We start from the raw sequence: 23136 nt of genomic DNA, 5'->3' as shown, positions 1-23136 counted from the left end.
GTTTATCTAAACCACAAAAGGATTTATTGACTTATTATGCATGTATTTCTAGGTTTAATTTAGCCACCGATGCGCTATTCTAACCCGTGACTATGGTAATGGTAAGAGATGCTTGTTCCGTTATGGTCTGGCTCGCTGACTGTCATGACTGTCATGACCGTAACTCCGTGAAGAAAGTTAGAACCCGGAGTGCCTTTTGCGACAAAAAAATCAGAACATATTAGGTTGGAATCTGTTGCCAGTGGCATAGACATTATTTGTTGGACGACGAAGTCCTGTGAATGTAATGAGAAAGTTTCTGTCCTTCATTCAGAAAGTGTACGCGCCTCTCCTGCATATAAATATTGGTGTGAATGACGAATAAAATTATATGTGAACATATTAAAAGCTACATAAGGAGTTTATATCACTGTAAACAATTTCGTTCATACATTTCTTCAAAATGTCGGATACTGAGAGAGATACACAGACAAGAGCATTCCGCAATGTGTTTTCGTTAGAGCTTAAATAAAAAAAAAACTTGTGAACAATTTAAAGGCCGAAAACGAAGTATATTTGTCAATGGTGATATCAATCTGAGATGTCAATATACTTAATTTCACTTACATGATTCTTAGTTTTCTGTTTAAATGAGTGACAGTTGACTATACCCTATAAAAATCATGTTTATTCAGCTATATTTATTAGGTAAGACTCAGAGTAACAAAATAAATTCTATAAAGAATTTTAACATAAGATTAGTGATTAATTGCGAAACTCTGACAATTTTAGTAATACCCTAACACATGTTTAGAGTAAGATATAAAATAAATAAAACAAATAAATGGTTGTATTGAAGAGATTACATAAAATTGAGAAATAAATATTCCATGCTGGTACTTCTAATTACATTTCTAAGTTTTTAGAAATATATCTGATATTTAATATTTCAGTGTCGTTAAATAACCAGTACGTGCCCTACTGTGTGTGAACCTCGACATCGATCGCATGGATCTTGGCATTTAGGTCTTGACAGGACCTAGTGCACGTCAGAAGTCGTGCTGTGTACCGACCGCGTGAACTGCAGGAAGGGGTTCACCTTGGTGCAGTAGGTGTTGCCTACATGTATCGCGCAGGGAGAGGCTCAGACGGGATAACGTGATCTATAGCTAGGTGAACGCCTAAAGTCCGTAGGAACTCAACCGTTACTCCATTATGTTCAACACAATGTCTCAGAGACTGCGAACATATGAGTTAGAGCAGACTCGAAAAACAAAAGTCCGTCCTGCACAGTGGCGCGATAAATACCTTCCCACTTAAAAAGAAAATATTATTTTAATTCAGACTTTAAAGTTAATGACCCACTCTACTGCAACTACAAGTGAAAAAAAAAAGATTTAATTTCTGGCGAAGTTGGGAGGGGGGGGACAATTTTGTAAAATAGATTAACAAAAATAATAAATTATTTTCGATCAGTTCAATTACAAGTAGTGAGAAGGAAATTCTCATGACACTACCAGCATTAAGATCTAGTCTTGGCTCAAAAGTAATTTTAAACTGTGTTTAAATATGAAACTATTTGTAGGAACATTATATCCATTTATAAATTAAAATAAGATATACAAGTTTCATATAATGTTGAGATTTACGATACAGAGCACGAGAGGTCCATTTAAAATTCAACAGGGAATTATTTATTTCTCATCTTAATCCTGTACCTTCATTTTCCCTTTCCCTATCCCTTCTGGGTATTTATCTCCTTCTCTTCTTATTCACACATCTCATTTCTTTAACTTTCCGACAGCCATGTTTATTATTATTATTGAATAACTGTTTGAAATTGTTTGAGAAACAATTCATAAATAAATTAGAAGTCATTAGCTTATGTTTCGCGCAGATAAGTGCACTCTCAGTCATCAAATTTGCAGTAGTGAATCTGCAAATCCGTAAGTGCTAAGGACCTGAATTGCATTAAAGCTCAGTCACGTATTACGGAAAAGCGATACTCATTCCATGCAATCTGATGGATGAGTTTTAGTTGAACAGTAGACGAGGCGTCCTCTTCTGTGCAAACTGTATCAAAATTAATGCAAATTTATTAGTATAATTCCAGACAAATTGCTTTTAACCATACAGGCGCTCTCTGGCTTAAGAATCCTTAGCACCCAGTAAGTGTTTGTACCTGGCTAAATAAAAGAGTGTGGACTTCGGAGCGCTGAAGATGACCAATTTCATTTTCCCTATCGCTGTTACAAATATAATTTAACTTGATATAACGTCGATTAAAACGTACCAAGAGCCGGTTGGCGTTTTATTTTCGTTCGGGAGCTAGCCGGTTCAGAACCGGCTGTTGGACAAAGGTTTTCGTAGATTCCTTAAACCTTTTAGTTTTTTTATAATAACTTATAATATGCCACGACCGCTTCCTATCGCATAGCATCCTATTCATTGTCATAACCATCATACAGCATGCCCCAGGCCTCTTCATTACCTCTGTAGCTGATAGTGCGTCGTAAGATAACCGAGTAAACATTGAATCAACATTTAGAAATATTTCGTTTCTACCTTCAAGGTGAGATTTCTGTGTAATGACGGGCCACTCTCTGGTACGCGAGGCTAACGCAGATGAGAATTTACAACTGGAATTTCTGTACACCATTATTTTGCTGAATATCCAACATAATCATTCACTGTACCTCAGTCTTGATTAGATTCTGAATCTCCATAAAATCAAAGGTCTTTCTATAGTAAGTTTCCTCTTCAGAAATGGAATACGCCCACCACTGTCACAAGTAAAGAAGGCGATAGCAGAAACCTATCCCCACATCTTCAACCAGTTCTGAGCTAAGTCTTCTAGTATCCTCCATGTCTTCAGCTGATCAACAAATTTCCCGCCTCTTATGGAAATCCGACGTTCGTCATCGTGTTCATAATGACCATGACTTATTCCTACCCTGAACCAGATGAATCTAATCCGCTTTCTCACGCTATATTTCTTCAACATTATATTTTAATTAGTCTTCCTTCTTGCGCCTAGGTCTCTCTCTCTCTCTCTCTCTCTACTCATCTGGTTTTCAGATTGAAATTTTGTTGTTTCCAATGTCTTAAACGCGTACTACACGCCATATCCATCTCATCGTTGATTTTATCACTTTAATAACATCTGGCGAGAAGTACAAATTGTGAAGTATTTCTCATTTCAATGTTCTCATCCCTGTCTTTAATCCTCGCTCATATTTTCAAAAAGCCCCCCTCAGAACTCTGTTCTCAAACGCCCTCGGTCTATATAATTCACTTGCGGTAAAAAGAAGTTTCACAGTCATAGAAAACAAAATGTAAAAATATAATCTCGTAATGTAAATACATTACTATTGAATATACCCGATCTATGGTACTCAAATATAACACTTGCGCTCATTTCAGACATTCACAAAGAAGAGGCCTTTTATTTCGCATTCAAATGTAGATTTACATTCGTATTCTTCGGATGCTTACCTGATAAAAGAGTTTCTACATTTCACTGATGAACGTATGACATGAAAAAACCATATTCAAAAACATCGTGGCCAACCTAACCACAAAAAATATCTCTCCAGTATGTTCGTTTTACTTTTTTTTTTTTTAGACGTTGCAAAAACTTCAGACGACTTTCATGCATTCAGCCGCTAACAGATGTTTCCTCCAAGAAATGTAACAGTCACTGAACTCACCCAGCGGCACTGTAACTCCTGGCTTCATCGTCTGTGTCCGTTCTCTGCCTCCGTCTGATAGGAAAGGCTCCGTCTGGCTACAGGAAGTGACGCCATGAAGCTGCTATGATTAGTGACTGCGTACTCCTGGCATCTCGCTGCGGGGGAAAAAAAAGAAAGTTATTCCTTAAATAATCAAGACTCAATATTGTTCTAAATACCCAGACCATTTGCCATTCGCTCGGTTTGACAAGTTGTGACGGACATTGATCTGTCTTCATGTAGTTCTCGCCAACTGGAACGACTCTTTGTGAGGGTCCATGAAAAAATAGACTATTCTTTGTTCCAGTACCAGAAACTGTTAAATTGAAGAGAACATTATGATATCGAAAATTATTTCACTTATTCCACTATAAAATGCTAGTTGTGGTACAGCTAGACGGAGATTGGACATATCAGAGAGATGAAGCAATCTCTGAGCGCTGTTGTTTACTTGATAGCAGATTTCCGACAGTATTTAGGTGAGAAATGTCTTAAATTCGACTATCATCACCGGGACTCGAACCCAGGACATATTTTCGCACTTTTTATCGCACTAAAATTTTCCCCCCCATTTCAAGGCATAAACATGCCAAGCTTGAGGAAAGTTTATGTGCCCCCTTCTATAGCCATAAGGAAACATACATATACATATCTCGGGCGCAATCGACCGGAACGTGAAGTTAACAATTCATCTCAACTTATTTCCGAGGTTAATAATGAGCAGTGCATACCACAATTACCTCCCATATAATTTCAGTAATTTGTGCTCAGTTAAGCAGAGGAAATGCTTTCTTTACTTTGTCCGTTCTGCTTTAAGTAATCTGCAACATGGCTACCGAAGTCTTTCAAAGCCATTCAGTGAATTAGGCTACATCGGAAGAAACAGCCTTTTCACGAATTATCTGCATTCCGGAGTCGAGACAAATGAAGAGAAACGAGCGTAAGGCGTGTACCCGCAGGCCGACATTACTTCTGCATGCAAGAAATCTATAAGTGTGTCGCTAAGAAAAAGGCATTTCATTCACAAACTTCATAAGTGACAGTGACTTTCAAATATAGTGTGAAGACTTCGTGGATTGCAACTAAGTCCAAGTTAGCACGCAAAGCACTCGTTAGGTATCGAGGATTGTAATTCGGGGAGATGAGTCTCATGAAAAATGTCTACCCTGAAGATGGAGGCGAAAGGTTTCTCCGAAAAGTTATAACCCATAACTCATAACCTAGAATATCATATTTTTCCATCACCTTAAAAACCTAGAATATTTTCAATTAATCGTTTTACCAGTGTCTAAGCAGCATGAGGCAATTCGAAACATTCAAGACCTCGGCATTATTTTTTTTATTTAGTGTTCTGTCTGACGACAGGTCCATATGAACAGGATCCTTCCATCCGTTTCTCGGACTGGGACCTGTTCATATACGTTCTTGGCAGATGATCCAGAAGTGGTTTGTCATTGCCTTCTTCTGTGTGCGAATGGAGTAATTGTTGGGATGCCACGGAGGAAAACTCCGTGTTGCCTAGACCACGGCCTTGCCCAACACAAGTTATAAATTCGGGCACCGCCGGGAATCGAACCCGAGACCCCCCAGGATTACAAGGCCAGCGTTCTAACCGCTAGACCACCGTGGCGGTTCCTCGGCATTACGTGGATGTAATTGGTCCACTTCACATACAATTTCTTTTGGTACACATTCTCAGGGCGAAGGCGATGGAGACAGCATCTCTGAAACGTCGGTCAACGCAACATCATATCATCTCTGTGATTTCCAGTAATATTTCCAGGCAACGACTTTGGAATGCGGGAACAGAGTTTCAGTTGAGTGCTTTCACCGTGACCTCGCTTAGTAACCGTTAGTGACAACACGTATTTTTACTCAGTTCTCTGTCCGGTCATTTAATTATCAGACTTCCCTTTGTTCACGTGTCGTGACGACAATTTAACTGGCGTTTCCATTAATAGGATAGCCGTTAGCAACCAAGCCAACCAATTAAAACAACTTCCTTTAAGAACACGAAACTTCCCTTCTGGACGGAAATAAACTCTTCTGTTGCACTTAATAAGCAAATTGCATGCACAATGGAGTTTTGCCGTTTTACCGACCAGAAGAGCAGGTGGCTGGTAGGACCGGATGCGTAAATATTTAACTACAGCATATGAGAAAGACCCTCCTCGTTCAAAAGCTGAGTCATAAACGTATTGTGTCAGAAACAAATGACGGGAGATTCATATTCACCAGCTCAGAGGTCACATCAGAAATATCCTGTTGTCAGGTACATTTTGCTTAGAGAGCTTCAGTGCCTCTGACTTCCGTTCCAGAGGAACAGACTTTATATTCTGGCAAAGTCCGGTGAACATACTCGTATCTTTCCAGTGTATAATTTATTTTCTCCGATGTTCGAAATTGATTGATATTTATATAGGTTCTGCTTGCTGAATTTTTAAGATTTTCGATTCCAATTCGTCCATAACTGACTTACACAGAATTATACGATACAGCTTTCAAACAGAATGTAATATTTATACGGGTTACAACCTGACGGTATAATATGAATTGTATAAGGAATAAATCGATTATGTAAATCTTTTATACGTCACACTTTGCGATATGGGCTAGACAGTATTGCAGAGAAATTCTGTCCTGAAGAGCATTGGCTTTCAATAATACGTGCATCCAGAATGGAACTGACTAGCCGAGGAATGTCTCTTAGTTTCTTCTCGAACTCAGGACCCTGAACGTCTAGAGTCATATCTTTTGCCCTATTTCTTACTGTGGTCCTTTATTATAGGAAATAGATTTAATTTTTAAGATTGCTGTCTTCTGGGTTATTGCGCCGTGTAGTCTGACCACAAGGCGCAATAACCCAGAAGACAGCCATCTTCAGACTCACCGCTCTGAAAACCTCAATTTTCTTCAATCGTTAATTTCGGTTGCTTGTATCTTACTTGTTTGCCGAGTTTATACTTTTCGTCAACTGCGCACGTTACACAACGTTGAACACACTGATGATTATAAACGGTGTTGCAGAAACCACAGTGATCTACTTCAAGTTAGCCCTTCATGTTCCGGTCCCAGCAAACCATCATCATCATCTGGAATCGTCATTACATAAAATACAAGACTAACAACAATTATCACAATTATTTTAATTCCAACTTGGTTATGTTTCACAGACAGGATGCAATATTTTAAAATAAGAATCCATCTCAATATTAACCTTCCATTACGCTTAGGTATCTCAAGTTTTTCTACCAAAATTTTTGCATGCATCTCATCTTTCCGATGAGTATTGGAGACCTTTAATAACCTTATTAAATTTTATTTCTAACTTTCCGCATTTGAGTTTCATCTAAACTGCGCGCTCATAGCTTCGAATTCCAGCCAGAAGAGAGCAGTAAGTGCATCATATCCTTCCCCTGGAAGGTTTTCGTTCTTACTATACACTGTCTGTCAGATAATGGCAACTCTCAGGCAGCGCTGTTGCAACGCTGGAGAAAAACATCTCGCAAACAAACATTACTCAACATTTATGCTGTAATCTGCATTCTGCGAAACAGACTCCAATGACTGCAGGTATAAAAACATTCCATACCTGAGAAGATTTAAGGAGACTTCTTCTTTTCCCCTTGCTTTAAAGAGACGAAGGATGTTATGAACCGTGTGTTACAGCGTTATGCAGAATTACAGCAGAAAATTGTGCCGAAACCATTAATATCTTTGTCGTTTAGGTTCATATTTTAATATAAAACATCTCTACTTTTGGGCGGTGCCCTCAGAAAAGATAAAGGTTCGTTCAAGTCAAAAAACGTCGTGCAATCATCACTTCTACGATTAGCGAAATTTTTATATGGGAAAATATTTTGTAAGGCTTTAATTTCGAATCCCGATTACATTTGGTGTGATGTGATTTTAGGTTCTTAAATTTTGTAATAAACTACATTGAATTTTATAATGGTGATTTTAATATTGTATCCTGTCGTCCTAGCCATTTCAGAAAATTGGGACTTTGAACTTTTATAACTTGTAAATATAAATAATATCCTATATTTAACTAACATTTGTTAAGATTTGTCAGCTGCTGACGAGTGCTGAAGAACTTAACAGGGTTTTTAATATTCTTTGAGTAGGTATTTAAATATTAAGAGAACTCGCCTTTTAAAATACCTCTGCAACTTTAAGTTCCAGGGGATGTCAGTCATTAGACAATGGGGTAGTCAACTCGCGTCAGGTCAGGTTCACATGGGCGTAACAACAGGTGTCACATTGTCTGTCGCCTGGCTGCACTTTGCTTCGCTCCACAAAGTAACCGTTTCACGGTGATAAAGCTACTCATTGCATTAATGTCATATGACAGTAGGTCTACTGTGTCAGACTCCCGGCTTTTCGTCTTCAAGGGCAGATCCCTGAAGACGGATGAAGTATCCATCTGCTCTACTCTCATGTGGAAAAGAAACACTGATTAGTGTCCAGAAACACTAACTTTTTATTGTGTTCAATCCACGGAATAAAACGCTGTGCAGATTATAATGATGATGTTGTAAGTGACGTTGAAGACAATGGAATCATTCTTGCGTAAACCAACGTGTAAAATATGCCTACCTTAAAAGAAACGTCGAGAATACATTTATGTCGTGACACACTTATACCTAGCAAAGAAACTGGAATATCATTTGTGATATTTGTACTCAATTCAACTTTGGACAAGATGGTTACCATAGAGACATGTCACAACTCTCATAAAACCGCTTGCGTCTGATGCAACGCTGTACTTGTACTTTTTAAGTTCAAATCACCAGTCTTCTCTAGTGCCGAAAACGAGGATAATTAAAATATATTTAAAAATTTTCGTAACCCAGAAATTTGCCACGTCGAAGGCAAGTGATTTTATCATTCGTTTTTAATTAGGGTCTAATATCAATATACATTATACTTCTAAAAAAATACTTTCCTGTGCAGATACATTGCAAATGTAGATTTAAGAAACGTTAAAACTATATGAAACCCAATGTAAATTAATCTAAATTGTATTGGAATTGTTTTTCAGTGCGGTAGATACTTAACAAAATGAAAGGAAAATGTTTTCATTACTAATTGGGAAGTTCTTATCGTCACTTTATGACGGCTGTTTCAAGCTTTAATTTTATGTAATAAACTTTTTTTTAAAACGGACTCTTGAGAAATTTTGAAATCATTGTCTTAATGTATATATATATCTCTGGTGTATTTAAAATATTTGTATATATACTGCACCTTTAACGTTTCGTGTTTCTCTAAAACATTTGTTGGTGTCATTACAACAGTGTTTTCTAAACTAAGGTCTAACAAGTTCATGAAGTATTCATAGCCTGAACTTCGATTACAATTCCCTCCCACCGTCAGCAACTGTGTAGGTGGCATAGAGATTTATATTCCTGTCGAGGGGCTATCTCCTATCGATTGTCGCTAACGCGAAGCGGTTTGCATATCTTATCACTTAGATCAAATTCCACATGCTTTGTACGTTCCCATTTCGGGAGATTAATATCGAATGATGTTACCACGTTCCATCGTCTCTCTAACAAAAATCATGCGCTGTTCCTATTATATATTCGTGGTTTACTTAAAAATGCAGTCAATACAACATCGAATGACAGAAAAATTGATTAGAAATAATGTTAAAGAAAGTGGTCTTGGCCTAATTTAAGGTTCTATCCCGGCAGACACGTGGAGTGGCTGAGAAAATTACACTGGTTGTTAAAATATGTGGTACATATAATTACCACTGGGTATAAAATCGTTTTAAGTTCCCTTAGTCGTACTGGATCGTCTTATCATTATATCCGTTAGACGTGTTACGATTTACGCTGTGAGAACTGGTTTACCGCGATGTAATATGTTCTGTGAACAAGAATATTTAACTTATCACACATTTTTACGTCTCTAAAGTCTGAAACAAAATGTCATCATATAAACATCTGCAACTACTAATATCTACTTTTGTCAACGTGCGTCTGAACCGTTATAATTCATAGTAAGACAGAAACAAAGAAAGAGTACATTAGAAACGTCACGCAAATTCTCGCAAACTGAAGGTACACGGCGCTGAATTGAGGTCACCAGGTCAATCCTATCGGTGAAGATGCATCTCGATTTCTTACAGCCCCTCTATGGTTTCAGAGACTTACTGGCCAGTGTGAAGGCAATGTTTACATTCTGTTGTACGGAATTTAAACTTCCATTACTATTATTCATAATAAATATTACAATCTTTATTGTTATAAAAGTATTGAAAATTCCTAGTATTATACAGAGTGTCCCACGAGTCTAGACACATATGAGAACTCTGCTATTTGACAAAATACGGGGAAAAATATGGAGATAAATGTTGTTGCAAAATTATTTGTTTGCAATCTCAAGTGTTGGAAGTTTTAACCAAGGACGATCTGTCACGACGCAAACTACAACTTGACGTAAATTTGAACTTTGAATTTGTCATTTGTCTAGTGTACAGATAACCGAATAAATCTGTCGAGCACAGAGAACACGATATAAGTTAATATCTGCTTATTATATTATATTTAATTTCAGAGTAAACGTAAAGAAGATACGTAAGCAAATTTCGACAGAAAAATAAACAGAAAGGACATTAAAATAGCTCAGTGTTTTCTTGAGTACAAAACCTTGAAAGAGGTCAAAATAATTATAATTAATGGAACATTCACGCGTGTTTACCACAGTGAGTAGGTTGGACGACCAGAGACTTTTCTTTTCCGCCCCCCAAGGCTCTGTCCCCGGGAATAAATCAGCCAGTTCAACTACATGTACTGCTGTGGTTAAGAATATGTGGAGCTATACCTCCAACCCATACGTCTTCATGAAGTGGTGATTAATTAAATACAGAGATACATCTTTGTAGCATAGTAATTTATTAATCTTTAGGCAACTTTGCCCTAGAGTTTATGCTGGTAACTTTCAACTTTTTTCACATACACTATCAAGTATTTCTGTAGATGATTTACGTATGTGTACGTCTGAATATAAATTTTAACATTCAGTGCAGTTAGAAGTAAATTTCTTTAGATTCTAACAGCTGCAAATGGTCGCTGTTGTATTTTGTTACATAACGTCAGCAAAATGTTATCCCTGAGGCTTTGTATCTTAAAACTCTCAATGTCAAAGAGATCTGAAACCTGTTTAGTTACATAGTTCCTTGAGAAACGCTCTTAAAGAGGAAAAATACGAAGTACTTCAGCCACATCCGCTGTTTCCACAGAAAGCAAAATCCCCCAGGGCTGTGTTAAGTTAATTAATGCGCGTTTGCTACACTTTTAAATTCTTTAATACCAGACGTTTCTTACGTATATATGAACTATGTACAGTCCGTAGACTGTCATGCTATATGAAAATATATCCTGAGATTGTATAGTGTAGAATGCAGGTAATGGTGAGATTATTACAGTCGATAATCGAGAGGTTTGTGGCAAAGAGATATCGTGACTTATTTTAAGGTTCTGGCGCAGAAATTGCTTGGGAAAGCTGAACAAATGCATAAAAACCATAACCACTTAAATAGTCTAAAACAATTAATGTTTTATTAATTTTTAAATTTGTGTTCCTTTAGCTGCCCGAAGTAAAGGCTCGTCTATATATTTTTAAAAATTTAATTTTCACCTCAAAAAAACGCAAAAGATACAAGATACTTTAGTACAAAGACTAATTGATTAATGATGTTTAAGAAAAATTCTCTGTTTACACCGAGAATAACACGAAACTCATAGTACAAAACGCAGAATTTTGTCTGATTATTGAGGGAATAAACACTTCTGAAACGTCGGTAAGTATCTGCCATCCTACAAGGCGCAGTATCCCAGAAGACCGACGTCTTCAATTTTCTGTTTCTCGTCACTTTCAGATACTTTTCAGTTATCACCACGATGATATTATAAAGTTTAAAATTGCATACTGAGAGTGTAAATAAAACCTCTGAAATTACAGTACATTAATCCTTGTGTTTGTGTTAAACTTGAGTATTTGCATTTCGGGGACGTCGCCCTCAGGAATTTGTTACAAAATACATTAAAATTCTGCCATCTTAGATGATAGTGAGACCACTAGTGAGAAAATTTAAGATGGGAACTGCATTGCGGTAACATGAATCAGGATGATGTCATAAGCGAAGTTTCTTGAACCTGCATGAGAACCTTTCACACGCTAATTTATAATTAATGTAATTTGTTACTCGTTGCCTTCAATTCTTCGCTGTTAAACGGGGAAAGCATTTTGGACGAACTCATCAAGTAATGATTTTAAATTAAAATCAAAATATACATGGTGCTTTCCGAGAATAACCTGTCTTATTTTATATTATTTATTCTTTGTTTAACGACGCTTTTACTCGTTCACATTATGTAATATCGAATAATGGGATATTCAGTAAATAATTTATTTGTAAGCATATAAAATTAAGCGAGCTTGACTTAGTTTAACCCTTTAAATCCCAATGGTAACTATATGTACCACCTTCTTCAATAATAAATTATGTGTATTTTGTCCATATTGTGTATATGTTCCGAATGGTGTTCAGTGTAAAGAACGATTATTTCCCTAAAAAGGATTAACCATTTTATCTTGTAATGGTTATGGGATGTGTTTTCCTTGATGTACGGACTGGATATTTAAACATTATGCCCATAATTTTCCGTACAACACTGTTATTATAAAACCTCGTAAAGAATTTCACAAAGTTAAGTACATTCACGGATATGGTAACTCAGTCTTTGGTCGCGTATCTACTTGATCGACGTACCACGCAAATGAATTTCGAAAAAAAAAAAACTTAATAAGTTTCTAGATATTTGTTAGCTAAACGCAAGCGGTGACGATGTATGAATCTGACCTCAGGTCAATTCACGAATTGAACGAAATATGGGCGCCGAGAAGCCTGACCTTGGAATCAATAATGTAACTCCAGGAAAAAGGATCGATACGTCGCATGTTCTTGAATACATTCGACTCTGGAAATTCGCTCGACCAGAAACCGAGAATATAATAGCGCTCCCTTGCCAACGGTAGGAATTACATTTCCCTACGGTTTTAAAAATCGATGCCATATGAAAATTTTAGGTTAGGAGAATCATGGTTATTGTTACTCATCAAAGCTGAAGTTCCCTTAACTAAACACTGAAAATACGTGACATAAGACATAATCAGAATGACAGAAAAATAAGCAGAATTGTTTTAGGATATCGTTGTAATCCTACCGCAACCAAATGTGAATTGTCCTTTGTGGAAGAAACTAATTGTTCTGTGTACACAGATTAACACCGTACAACACCAATGCTTCAGGCTGCAAAATTTGATGCAAATTAAACACTCAAGTACTTGAAATCCATTGTTTGAGAGGAATTATTACGATAGCCGAGATATCATTATTTCATTATTTAAAAGTTCTGTCGGACTTAATTTCTCGATTTACCGAAGTGGACATCTGCAGACATAATTTTTCACTACATCTCTGGCGGTTTTAAATGACGGTGTGCCATTAAACTGGTAATTTGGGTAAATTGATTCAGATCGAACGGATGTTAATCATTCGGAATAGTAGCTGAATTACTGTTATATTAGTCATCAGGCGATTTAAGTCCAGTCTGCAGTCTTTAGCATTGGTACTAAGACCATATTTGTCATTTGTCAGCTGTCAGCGTATTATGCATGAAAGTGCATATTCAGACTAGAGTTTGCGTAAAGTTACAGTTATTTGTCAACTCTCTTCTGTTGTAAAACGTGTAATTTAGGAAATGCGTGAGACTAAAATATCTCAAATCTAAAAGTTCTTGACGATGGTGAAGAGTCATTTGAATAAAAATTTCCTTGGATATTATCCATCGTCTAGTAAATATAAAACGTAAAACGACGTTTCGGAGATGGGACTCTATCTCCGTCTTCAGAGATAGGGATTAGCTCTATCTAGTGGGCCCAACTGTGTAGGAACCTGAAGACGGAGATAGAGTCCCATCTCAGAAACGTCGTTTTACGTTTTATATTTACTAGACGATGGATAATATCCAAGGAAATTTTTATTCAAATGACTAAAATATCTATTAAGATATAAATAAGGAATAAATGCTGAATTTCGTAGGAGAAATCTGGTGGAAAACTTTCACTTTGAAGACCACGAAAGATACGGAACGGTAACGTTAAATAACTTCAACCGTTTCTTAAAACTAGAATTTGAATTAGATTTCTCCATCTCGTGATTAAACAATGTAAATATCTTTGAGGTCATATAATGAACTGTCGATCAGCAAACTACTGAATTAGGAGCCAGAGATTGAGACTGCATTACTGACATTGACACATAATAAAGTCGGTCAGACGCCAATCTCGTCGTTGACGAAGTGGGACAAACGACAACCGAGTGGCCTGAGAAGGACTTCCAAATCAGGTGCTACCTTGACGCGCGCTGAATAGAGAAATCACATTAATGAAGAGTTTAAACGAGACCATCGCAACAAGACAGTGTTGCGCCAGGTTGTTATGCAAACGTTCTTTCGCGTCTTGTGGAAGTACGTCATAGTGAAAGCAAGAGACAGGAATTCGTAGACCGGCGTTCAGCAAAGCACCACAAACTATGCTTTTATCTTTCGCTGCCCCGGTTACATACGACGACGAACGATATTGTAAGACACTGCCCTGCTGGTATATTCTGTTTAAACTGTGTTTGCAGCATGTACATTTAAGGTGTGAAGTAATACCAACACATCTCACTAAAAATACCACCATAATTGTAATGGTTTTCCCTTCTTTTGTTGAATGTGGCTCTTTTAAACTCCATTCCAATTTCCTGTTTAACTTGTGTTGGGCAAGGCCGTGGTCTAGGCAACACGGAGTTTTCCTCCGGGGGCTTCCCCGGTTTATCCGTGGCATCCCAACAATTACTCCATTCACACACAGAAGAAGGCAATGGCAAACCACTTCTGGATCATCTGCCAAGAACGTATATGAACAGGTCCCAGTCCGAGAAAAGGATGGAAGGATCCTGTTCATATGGACCTGTCGTCAGACAGAACACTAAATAATAATAAGATGAGGTGGTCTAGCTGTTAGAACGCTGGCCTTGTAATCCTGGGGATCTCGGGTTCGATTCCCGGCGGTGCCCGAATTCATAACTTGTGTTGGGCAAGGCCGTGGTCTAGGCAACACGGAGTTTTCCTCCGTGGCATCCCAACAATTACTCCATTCACACACAGAAGAAGGCAATGGCAAACCACTTCTGGATCATCTGCCAAGAACGTATATATACAAGTCCCAGTCCGAGAAAAGGATGGAAGGATCCTGTTCATATGGACCTGTCGGCAGACAGAACACTACAAAAAAAATAAAATCCCTAAGTTATGTCATCTCGTCGCGTAGTTTGCGTAGTTAAATAAAGAACACATAATGTGGTTCTGTTGTATTAAACCCCCACGCTATTTAAACGAAGTTTCTGGTCACTGTGCAATCGATAATCATAATTACATCTGGCACCAGGCTGTTGTCATGGTAACGAAACAAAACACTGACGTGAACAAATGCCGAGTGAAGATAAAAAGCGAACTCAGTTGTCATTTCCTGTTAGATAAAGTTACTGATTATATAACATATCGTTCTCTAGATGTAAAGTGACGAAGATAATTTGTATACTTATATAATGTGTATTTGGCAAAGTTGGCTTTTTGACAAGACTTCTGGCTTCAATTCTAGGCAGGGACAGATTTTTGTATTCGTAATTTCTTTCAAATCGATTTTGGATCCCATCCAACCTCCTCTGGATTTCTGTTGGAGATAAAGCGGTTGTAATATGAAACTGTTTGCGTTAGTGTCGAGGTTAAGAATCATTAAAGCTTTATCGCTACTTCCCGTGACATAGTCATGGTGTGGTGATTAGGCTGAGAGACTGAGGAGTCTATTTCTTCTGTATCTTCACAGTACAGGAACCTTTTGCTATCCATTTTATCGAAAAATACGGCAGCTAACATTAAACGACAGATGTGCTGCTGGATTCTTGTTTAGAAGCACGAATACGTCTACTATAATCTATTAACCCATCAAAGGCCAAAGGTAACTATATATACCACTTGCTTTAATATAATTCTGCCTTTATGCATAAATAATATATATATATATTTCGTATGATTCTCAGAATATACGGAGACTGTTTCTTTAAACAGAGTCGACCAGTTGGAGTTTGTAATGGTGAAATTTTGTGTTTTCTTTTCAGTACGGACTGAATACTTATATAGTATTCTGACGAGTCTCGGCTTTGAAGCGTTGCTTGTACTTTTAATTTTATTTGGAAACTTGTTTCTACGTACATGTAAATCTTCAAGGTGATTCGACAAGAAGTGTGTGTCTGATTAGGTGGGTTGGTAGGTTGTGTAGTTTTCAATGTTAACCGCATGTCACAGCAAACCTTGAAACAGGTGAGAGGCACACAGAGACTGAAAGCTTGCATCTCTGCCGTGTTCCGGGGACAGAACCAGTCTTGACCATACTAACGAAATTAAAATGAAGAACGCAGACAACACCAACCACTTTCATGAATCCTAATCTGAATATACCGGATGTAGATGTTGGCATGGAAACAGGCTCTCCTCTATCTTGAGGACATTTACCCTGAGAAGTTGCCAACTGTATAAGGTTAAAAGTACAGTCAGCCCAAGATGTATCACAAATATGAGATGGGGAAAGGAATCCGAGCATTTAAAATACAAATACGATCTACCTGAGACGAGATGTAATTTACACAAAAATATGAATCTTTTATGACTTCTCTGAACATTCTTCTGCAACGATTACGGAATTGATAGGCTATATGTTTTGATGGTTTGATGACTCAACTGAACTGATTATTTTCGACTGTCAAAGCATCAAATCAATCAATTTCCCATGTCCATGTTGGTCCACACTGTGCTATCACCCAGAAGGCCGACATTTTAACCTACTCTATTCCACTGTGAAACTGATTGACAAGACTACTGTAGCCACGAAGTTGGCTTGACGTGACAGTCAAGGCGTTGGTTCACAAGTGGTGGCAGGTAGGACGATCCTCCTAATTAAAACGTTAATGGCTGGTTGACACTTCAGACCTTCTGGTACCAGATAATGGGGCCATTAACAGGTTCGTCTCGTGTGATCCGACGTAATTAATTAAAATAAAGATTTATGGTAAGTGGCCTTATGCTACTACCAGTAGAGATGCTTATATAAGGAAGGTACTTGTACCATCCTGTAGGTCTACTAGAAATGTGTGTTTGTTGACACCATCATAAGGGCGTCTGATCATGGGAGCAGCAAGCACCTCTGAAACGTCGGTATACTACCACCGAAATACGTAACGCGACAGTCGTCTTTTGTCATCTTGTTCTGTAGCATACATGGGGGAGATGTGACAAACATCTTCTAAGTTACTGCTGTGGAAGCCTCAAATACTCTGTTCTTGAGAGACGACCGACTTTACTCGAAGAATGTACCTCTTTATATTCCTGAGAGAATCTTTTGGTCAGGGAAATTCCGCATTTGTCACACGTAATGGAACTTTTGCGAATTTTCTATAGTCTCCTGCTTACGTCACACAGAGGACTAGACAACGTTTTGAAGAAGAATAGACATTCGTCTTTTACATCACAGAGGCAATGAATTGACTTCCGTCAACCGCATATTTATCGGCTTACAGGAATTCTTATCTCAGCTAACAGACCTTCACAGTTTCCCAGCGTTAAATGACTAATCATGATAATGATTATGGAATTAAGTAATCACCAGGTGATATTTCACGTTTTCACAATGAAGATGAATGTCTTCCGGTTTGTTGCGCCGTTTAGTCTGGTACAAGTTTGTCGACGGGGTTTTCGCCCTGATGATGGAAGCAGTATATTCCTCCAAAACGTCGGTCAGTTTCTACGAGGCTACACGGGGCGACCTTCCAGAAGGAAGTTATCTTCTCAACGGTTTAAGGCCGAATAATATCAAAACTAAAATTCAATAACGAGAAATATCGTATATTTAGCTGTCTTTTGTGATTTTGTATTTTGTTATTAATGCAGAATTAGATGACTGGCAGGCGAATTAGAAATCGATCTATACTATTCCTTTTTTTGGTAAAGAATCAGAATAGAAGCTTTTCTGTTCTTGTGATACTGCAATAATTTTTAGTTTTTTTTCTACAAAACCTGTCAGACATAAAAGGGAAAGTTTGTAGACGCACGTTCTAGTACTGAAGTTACTATACTGCGTGTGCCCCCTTCCTTGAGAATGGAGAAACACGAGAGATTGTTTTTTCGTGGATCTCGTTATTGGCTGTCATGCACTTCGCACAAATGGATCACCATTGTCGTCCTCCATACAGTTTCTGAATTTAAGTGTCTCTGATGATTTCTACAATAATCAGACCATCATATCGGCCGTTCTTTTCAGACGTTTCTCGGAATGCAGATGCCGACAGTCCTGTGTTATGCTTTCATGATTTTATCTTATTATGTTTGAAGATGGCTGTCTTCTGGAACGTTGCGTCCTATAATCTAACAGAAGTTCACCAATATCCCCCCCTGATGATGGAAGCAGTAACCGTCTCTGAAACACTGGTATACTTCTATCAGACTACACGATGCAACAGTCCACAAGATGTTCATCTGCTAATTCCCTATTATCATTACTTATCTTTACTATTTAATGTAGTGCAAATAGTTATGTCGCCATGGTAACGTCAGAATGTATTATTATTTAGTGTTCTGTCTGACGACAGGTCCATATGAACAGGATCCTTCCATCCTTTTCTCGGACTGGGACCTGTTCATATACGTTCTTGGCAGATGATCCAGAAGTGGTTTGCCATTGCCTTCTTCTGTGTGTGAATGGAGTAATTGTTGGGATGCCACGGAGGAAAACTCCGTGTTGCCTAGACCACGGCCTTGCCCAACACAAGTTATAAATTCTGGCACCGCCGGGAATCGAACCCGAGACCCCAGGATTACAAGGCCAGCGTTCTACAATGTACATTTAATAATACGTCATTGCATTTAAATGGATACGTGTCATATGTGCGTGTGGTGCAAAAATGATCTAAGGCTAAGGCTTAAATCTGACTGTAAAGTCAGAAGGCAACCGACGTTATCACTTCTTCGTGTTATTTAATAGAAGTGTGAGGTTAGGTTTTGTAGTGATGAATGAGAGATAAGAAGGTGATTATGAAAAATTAGTCGGCAGTATCACGGGTTTAATGTCACCATTTATTTTAAATTGTTTATTATATTTATCCTGTAAAAAAAATTAAAAATAAAACGAAAAGTCAAAATAACGGAACTTCAACCGAACGACAGTCGAGTGTGAATAAGGTTTATCCACCAAACCGTATCAAAGGAAAGTTATTATGATCTTAATTTTTACCAATTAAAGTGGAGCTTAACTTCTCGCCCCGAAAACGCTCCCGTGGCGTGAAGCATAAGTAGTCCTATCGAGATGACAGCTATTTTTACTACGTGAAAAGTCAAATTTATTTTGTTTTTTTCTAAATAAGTTGCCTAAGTCAGAGTCACGCAGACCTACATTTTTTAGGATCTAGTAAAAATTGGGTTAAATTTGGTCACATATTTGTAGTTTGTTTTTTTACTTGAAAATCTTTAAAATTGAATTTCAGGAATCATATTTTTTTAGCTGTGACAGGCCAAATATAATCGAAGAATATTCAGAAATCGAAGTATTGTAGGTATTTAAAACCTTTTCCAGAAAAGATAATGCATAATACTGTCGTTATATTTTATTTAAAAGCAATTTTATCCCTTGATTTTTGTTACAAAATGTGTTACATACGATAGAGTAAATACAAAGCAGGCAGGCGCCTACCTGTTAATATCTGCCAGCTGTAAGATTTTCTCGTCACTTTTATCTCACTTCTGATCTTGAGATTATCAGCCACAATCCACACTATCACTACATTATCAGTGTCCTACTATCACATTATGCTTCTAAAAGCTTCGTTTCCACGGCATATAACAATTATTAATTAGTTATAATTTGTATCACATTTCAAGAAACGAGTAATTTTGTTGCAATGAAGATATCCAACGCTCAGTTCTTCTGATGCTTATTCTTCTTATTATTTTCCTTGTATCTGAAGGGCAGTATGTACACACGATTCGACAATAAACGTATGTAACTAGGCAACAGACTGAATAATGATGACGACACACCCGCACGACACGGTCTCAGTTCACACAACGCAGCAAACTGACACACCACTGGCTGCATGGAGAATAGAGAGATAGAGACGAAGAATGTTCCGCCACCTACCTGTCGCGCATGCGCTGTGCAGACCACATTGCGCATTTTTCTTCAGAGTCGCTCCGCAGTAATGGAAAGAAACTCTTCCACTCAGCGGTCGTTGGAATTGTAATGTGGTTCATGGTTCTTTGTGTCTGAGTGAAAATACTGTTCTACGATTATGAGCGGTAAATCAGCCTTGATCATATCAGAATCACGTTTCGCCAATAAAATATCTTCTTTGCTTTCTATTGAAAATTTTACGTAATAATGTGAAAGTAATAGGCCGAGAGTCTGTTCCTATAGACATGGTAATCATTTATGAAAATTAGTTTTGTGGCGATTTGTATAAAAGAAAACATCTAAATACACAAACCACATTTTGTAGCCATCGGCTTTTATGATTTTGCTTCATTGCAGACATGGATGTAGAATGTACAGAAGAGTAAAGTGTCTAGGACTTCATTTCTCTGTTGCTGTTTTTTTTTTTAATTTTAGCTAACATCTAATTCAGCATAGTGAGTACCCATGGAAATGATGCCTGATACTACATCTTTCCATATTTGGAACCTGAATTTAATTAAAGTAATTATAGTTCATTATTTGTTCCTTGAACTAACTAACTAGGTGGCTTACCGAACCCGAAGGTTCATCACAGAATTAACCAAAGCCCTCCACCGGACCCTGTCCTGGGCCAACGAAATCCAGTCTCCTTCAACTCCTATCTCCCATAGATCCCGCCTGAGATTATCTTCCCATCTACGTCTAGGTCTCCCCAGTGGTCTCTTCCCTTCAGGTTTCCCAACCAGTACCCGGTGCACACCTCTTGTCCCATCCATGCGCGCTACATGCCCAGCCCATCTCATTCTTCTCGACTTAATCACCCTGACAATTATTGGGGGAGGAGTACAGATTTTTAAGCTCATCATTATGCAGTTTTCTCCACGCCCCATCGTCTTCTCTCCTAGGCCCAAATATCCTCCTCAACGCCCGATTCTCAAACACCTGCAATCAGTGTTCCTCCCTCTAAGTGAGAGACCATGTTTCGCACCCATACAAAACAACAGGCAAAATTATTGTTTTGTATACTTTAATTTTCAGGTTCTTAGAAATCAGACGGGAAGACAAAATATTCCATTTGTTCCTTGAAGTGTATTAAATTTCATGTATCAGTTAAGAGTGTAAATACTTTACTATTTATTACAGTGTATTTTAAGTTTGCTAAAGGTGAATGTAGCATACACGTCTTCACAAGTAGGAGTTCATTAGAGGCGCAATTTAAAGAATAAATATTTTAATTATTTCAGAGCTGTGTAAGTCTGTTTTGAGAGAAGTCCTGACGAAAGACAGATAATTTAGGTGGTTTTACAAACAATGCGATGTTGCCTAAAGTTTAAGTAACGCTTCGTAGAAGACTGTATTAATTATTTAATGTTGCATATATTTTTTTTTCTGGAGTGTTACGAATGAAATATGAAATAAAAGACACAGTTCTCTCCCATAACAGATTCACACATCCGAGTGTGGGAATTTTGCACTGGCAATATGCAAAGAAATTCTCAACACCTTTCTTTCATGGTGTTAGACTCGTCATAGATCATGTACAGAGCACGACAGGGGGGGCCGTCCCCTGCTTTATCACAGCTTCCTCGCCCTGAAACATCGCCCACTTCGATAAAACATCGTATCAGATTCGTTAACTCCCACTAATCCAGTTTCACCAAAATCGTTTGTGGTGTCTGCCTGGATGAGTGAATGAGGTTCTTTAGAATCTGTCACGCCTTTGATGGTGTAACGCATTGTAAAGGTAATGAAGAAATCTCCCTCGCCATTTTTTGCAACAGAAAGTTAACACAATATATTTTCGTGTGATACATACACGAAGTGGCTGAATGGTCCCTTGAAACGCCTACTACACAGAGTTACATCATTCTAGAAGACAATTTTCAGCATTAAGGTATAAAAGAATCTCTTTTATTGACGTTGAAACAGATACACCAAAAACAAAGAACAAGCTGGCTGGGACTATGAGATCATATGCCACTTCAGCTGTAATAATAAATGTGGCACATACGTGATTCTTCCGTGGTGTTTTTCTGGGGTTTCCGTGTTTTTTTCCTTCTTCTAATTTCTCTTTCCATATCATAAAATTCTGTTGTGGTTTCATTTTTACATTCATAACTGTCAGACATTTGTTGAATACATTTTGTCTCGGTTACGAGAGCAACAAATTAACTGTGTCTGCTACATTTTTATATCGTCTACGATCAGGCACTAATGCCGATCCAGGTGGCTGCTTCGTCTGACGCGTATGGTTTTACGTCGCCTGTTCGCCGAGACCACGGTCCATGGATGATTGTCCACGTTTTCCCTGCGTTTGCACGTATCAGGCTGTCTGGAATTTACGAAACTGCTATTGAAATAAACTAATATTGTGGCTTTTACAAGGAGAGATAGACAGTTCGCTGTGGAAACGTTCAGTTGTTATTATTTACCTCTGTTTAAAAGTGCTTTTGAAAACTAGTAATTATCTAGTTAAATGATGATATCCCTCACAACAGTCACTTCATTTTACCATTTGATGTGTCTGTAAATGTGTAAGAGCCGGTTAAAATTGTTGAATGTCCAGATCAGAAGAACATTATTTGAAGAAACTATCTGAAGTTTATGTTACTGTGAGATTGAATGACTTCTTTGCTTCTAAGTCATGACGATGATTCTGTTCCAGCTGTGACTATAGGTCTCAGAGTTTGTCAGGAGAGTTTCTTGCACCAAGCGAGACACAGCATCTCATCGATGCTTTCCATAATTTAGCTTGAATCGTTAATTAAAAACTTCCATGTTGGAAGTTTTTAATGAGACGTGGAATATAATCCAGGCACTACTATTCGCAAACAAAACCCATAACTACAATCTTCCATTAGAACAGCTTATATAAGACTTGCTTCATTAAGTTTCATTAAAATCTGTCATTTTGTTAATACATTGCCATAAGCACATTCTTCCTTGTAAAATAAATTGTTTTCAATAATATTTACGTAACAACATATGTTGTAGAATAATAGCCTATGTTGGGTACTGACAGAACTTAATAAGAGAAAGTAAATTATTTAAATTGTTGAACTGCAATCACGTGATTATGTATTTCCTT

The 23136-nt window shown here is 37.7% G+C and overlaps 1 protein-coding gene across 3 annotated transcripts in view; it reads right to left on the bottom strand.

Annotated features, from left to right (window-relative positions):
* LOC110838077 (uncharacterized) overlaps window positions 1-19977 on the bottom strand; it is a 35497-nt gene extending 15520 nt beyond the window's left edge. The window contains exons 1-3 of one of the 3 annotated variants that reach the window (XM_087344840.1): window positions 19569-19977; window positions 6601-6802; window positions 3690-3826 (exon numbers count right to left, since the gene is read on the bottom strand). In XM_087344840.1, the coding sequence (XP_087200966.1) occupies window positions 3690-3717 (28 nt within the window). In that variant the 5' untranslated portion in view covers window positions 3718-3826; window positions 6601-6802; window positions 19569-19977. The remainder of the gene's footprint in view (window positions 1-3689; window positions 3827-6600; window positions 6803-19568) is intronic. The other 2 variants (XM_087344839.1, XM_087344841.1) reach the window with 2 other exon arrangements.
* Between the last annotated feature and the right edge of the window lie 3159 nt (window positions 19978-23136).

Source organism: Zootermopsis nevadensis, unplaced genomic scaffold (genome assembly GCF_977971745.1).
Source record: "Zootermopsis nevadensis isolate Lab colony 2312 unplaced genomic scaffold, Znev_1.0 Znev_ptg000008l, whole genome shotgun sequence".
Classification (NCBI taxonomy): Eukaryota; Metazoa; Arthropoda; class Insecta; order Blattodea; family Termopsidae; genus Zootermopsis; species Zootermopsis nevadensis.
This window is presented reverse-complemented; position numbering and strand designations above follow the sequence as displayed.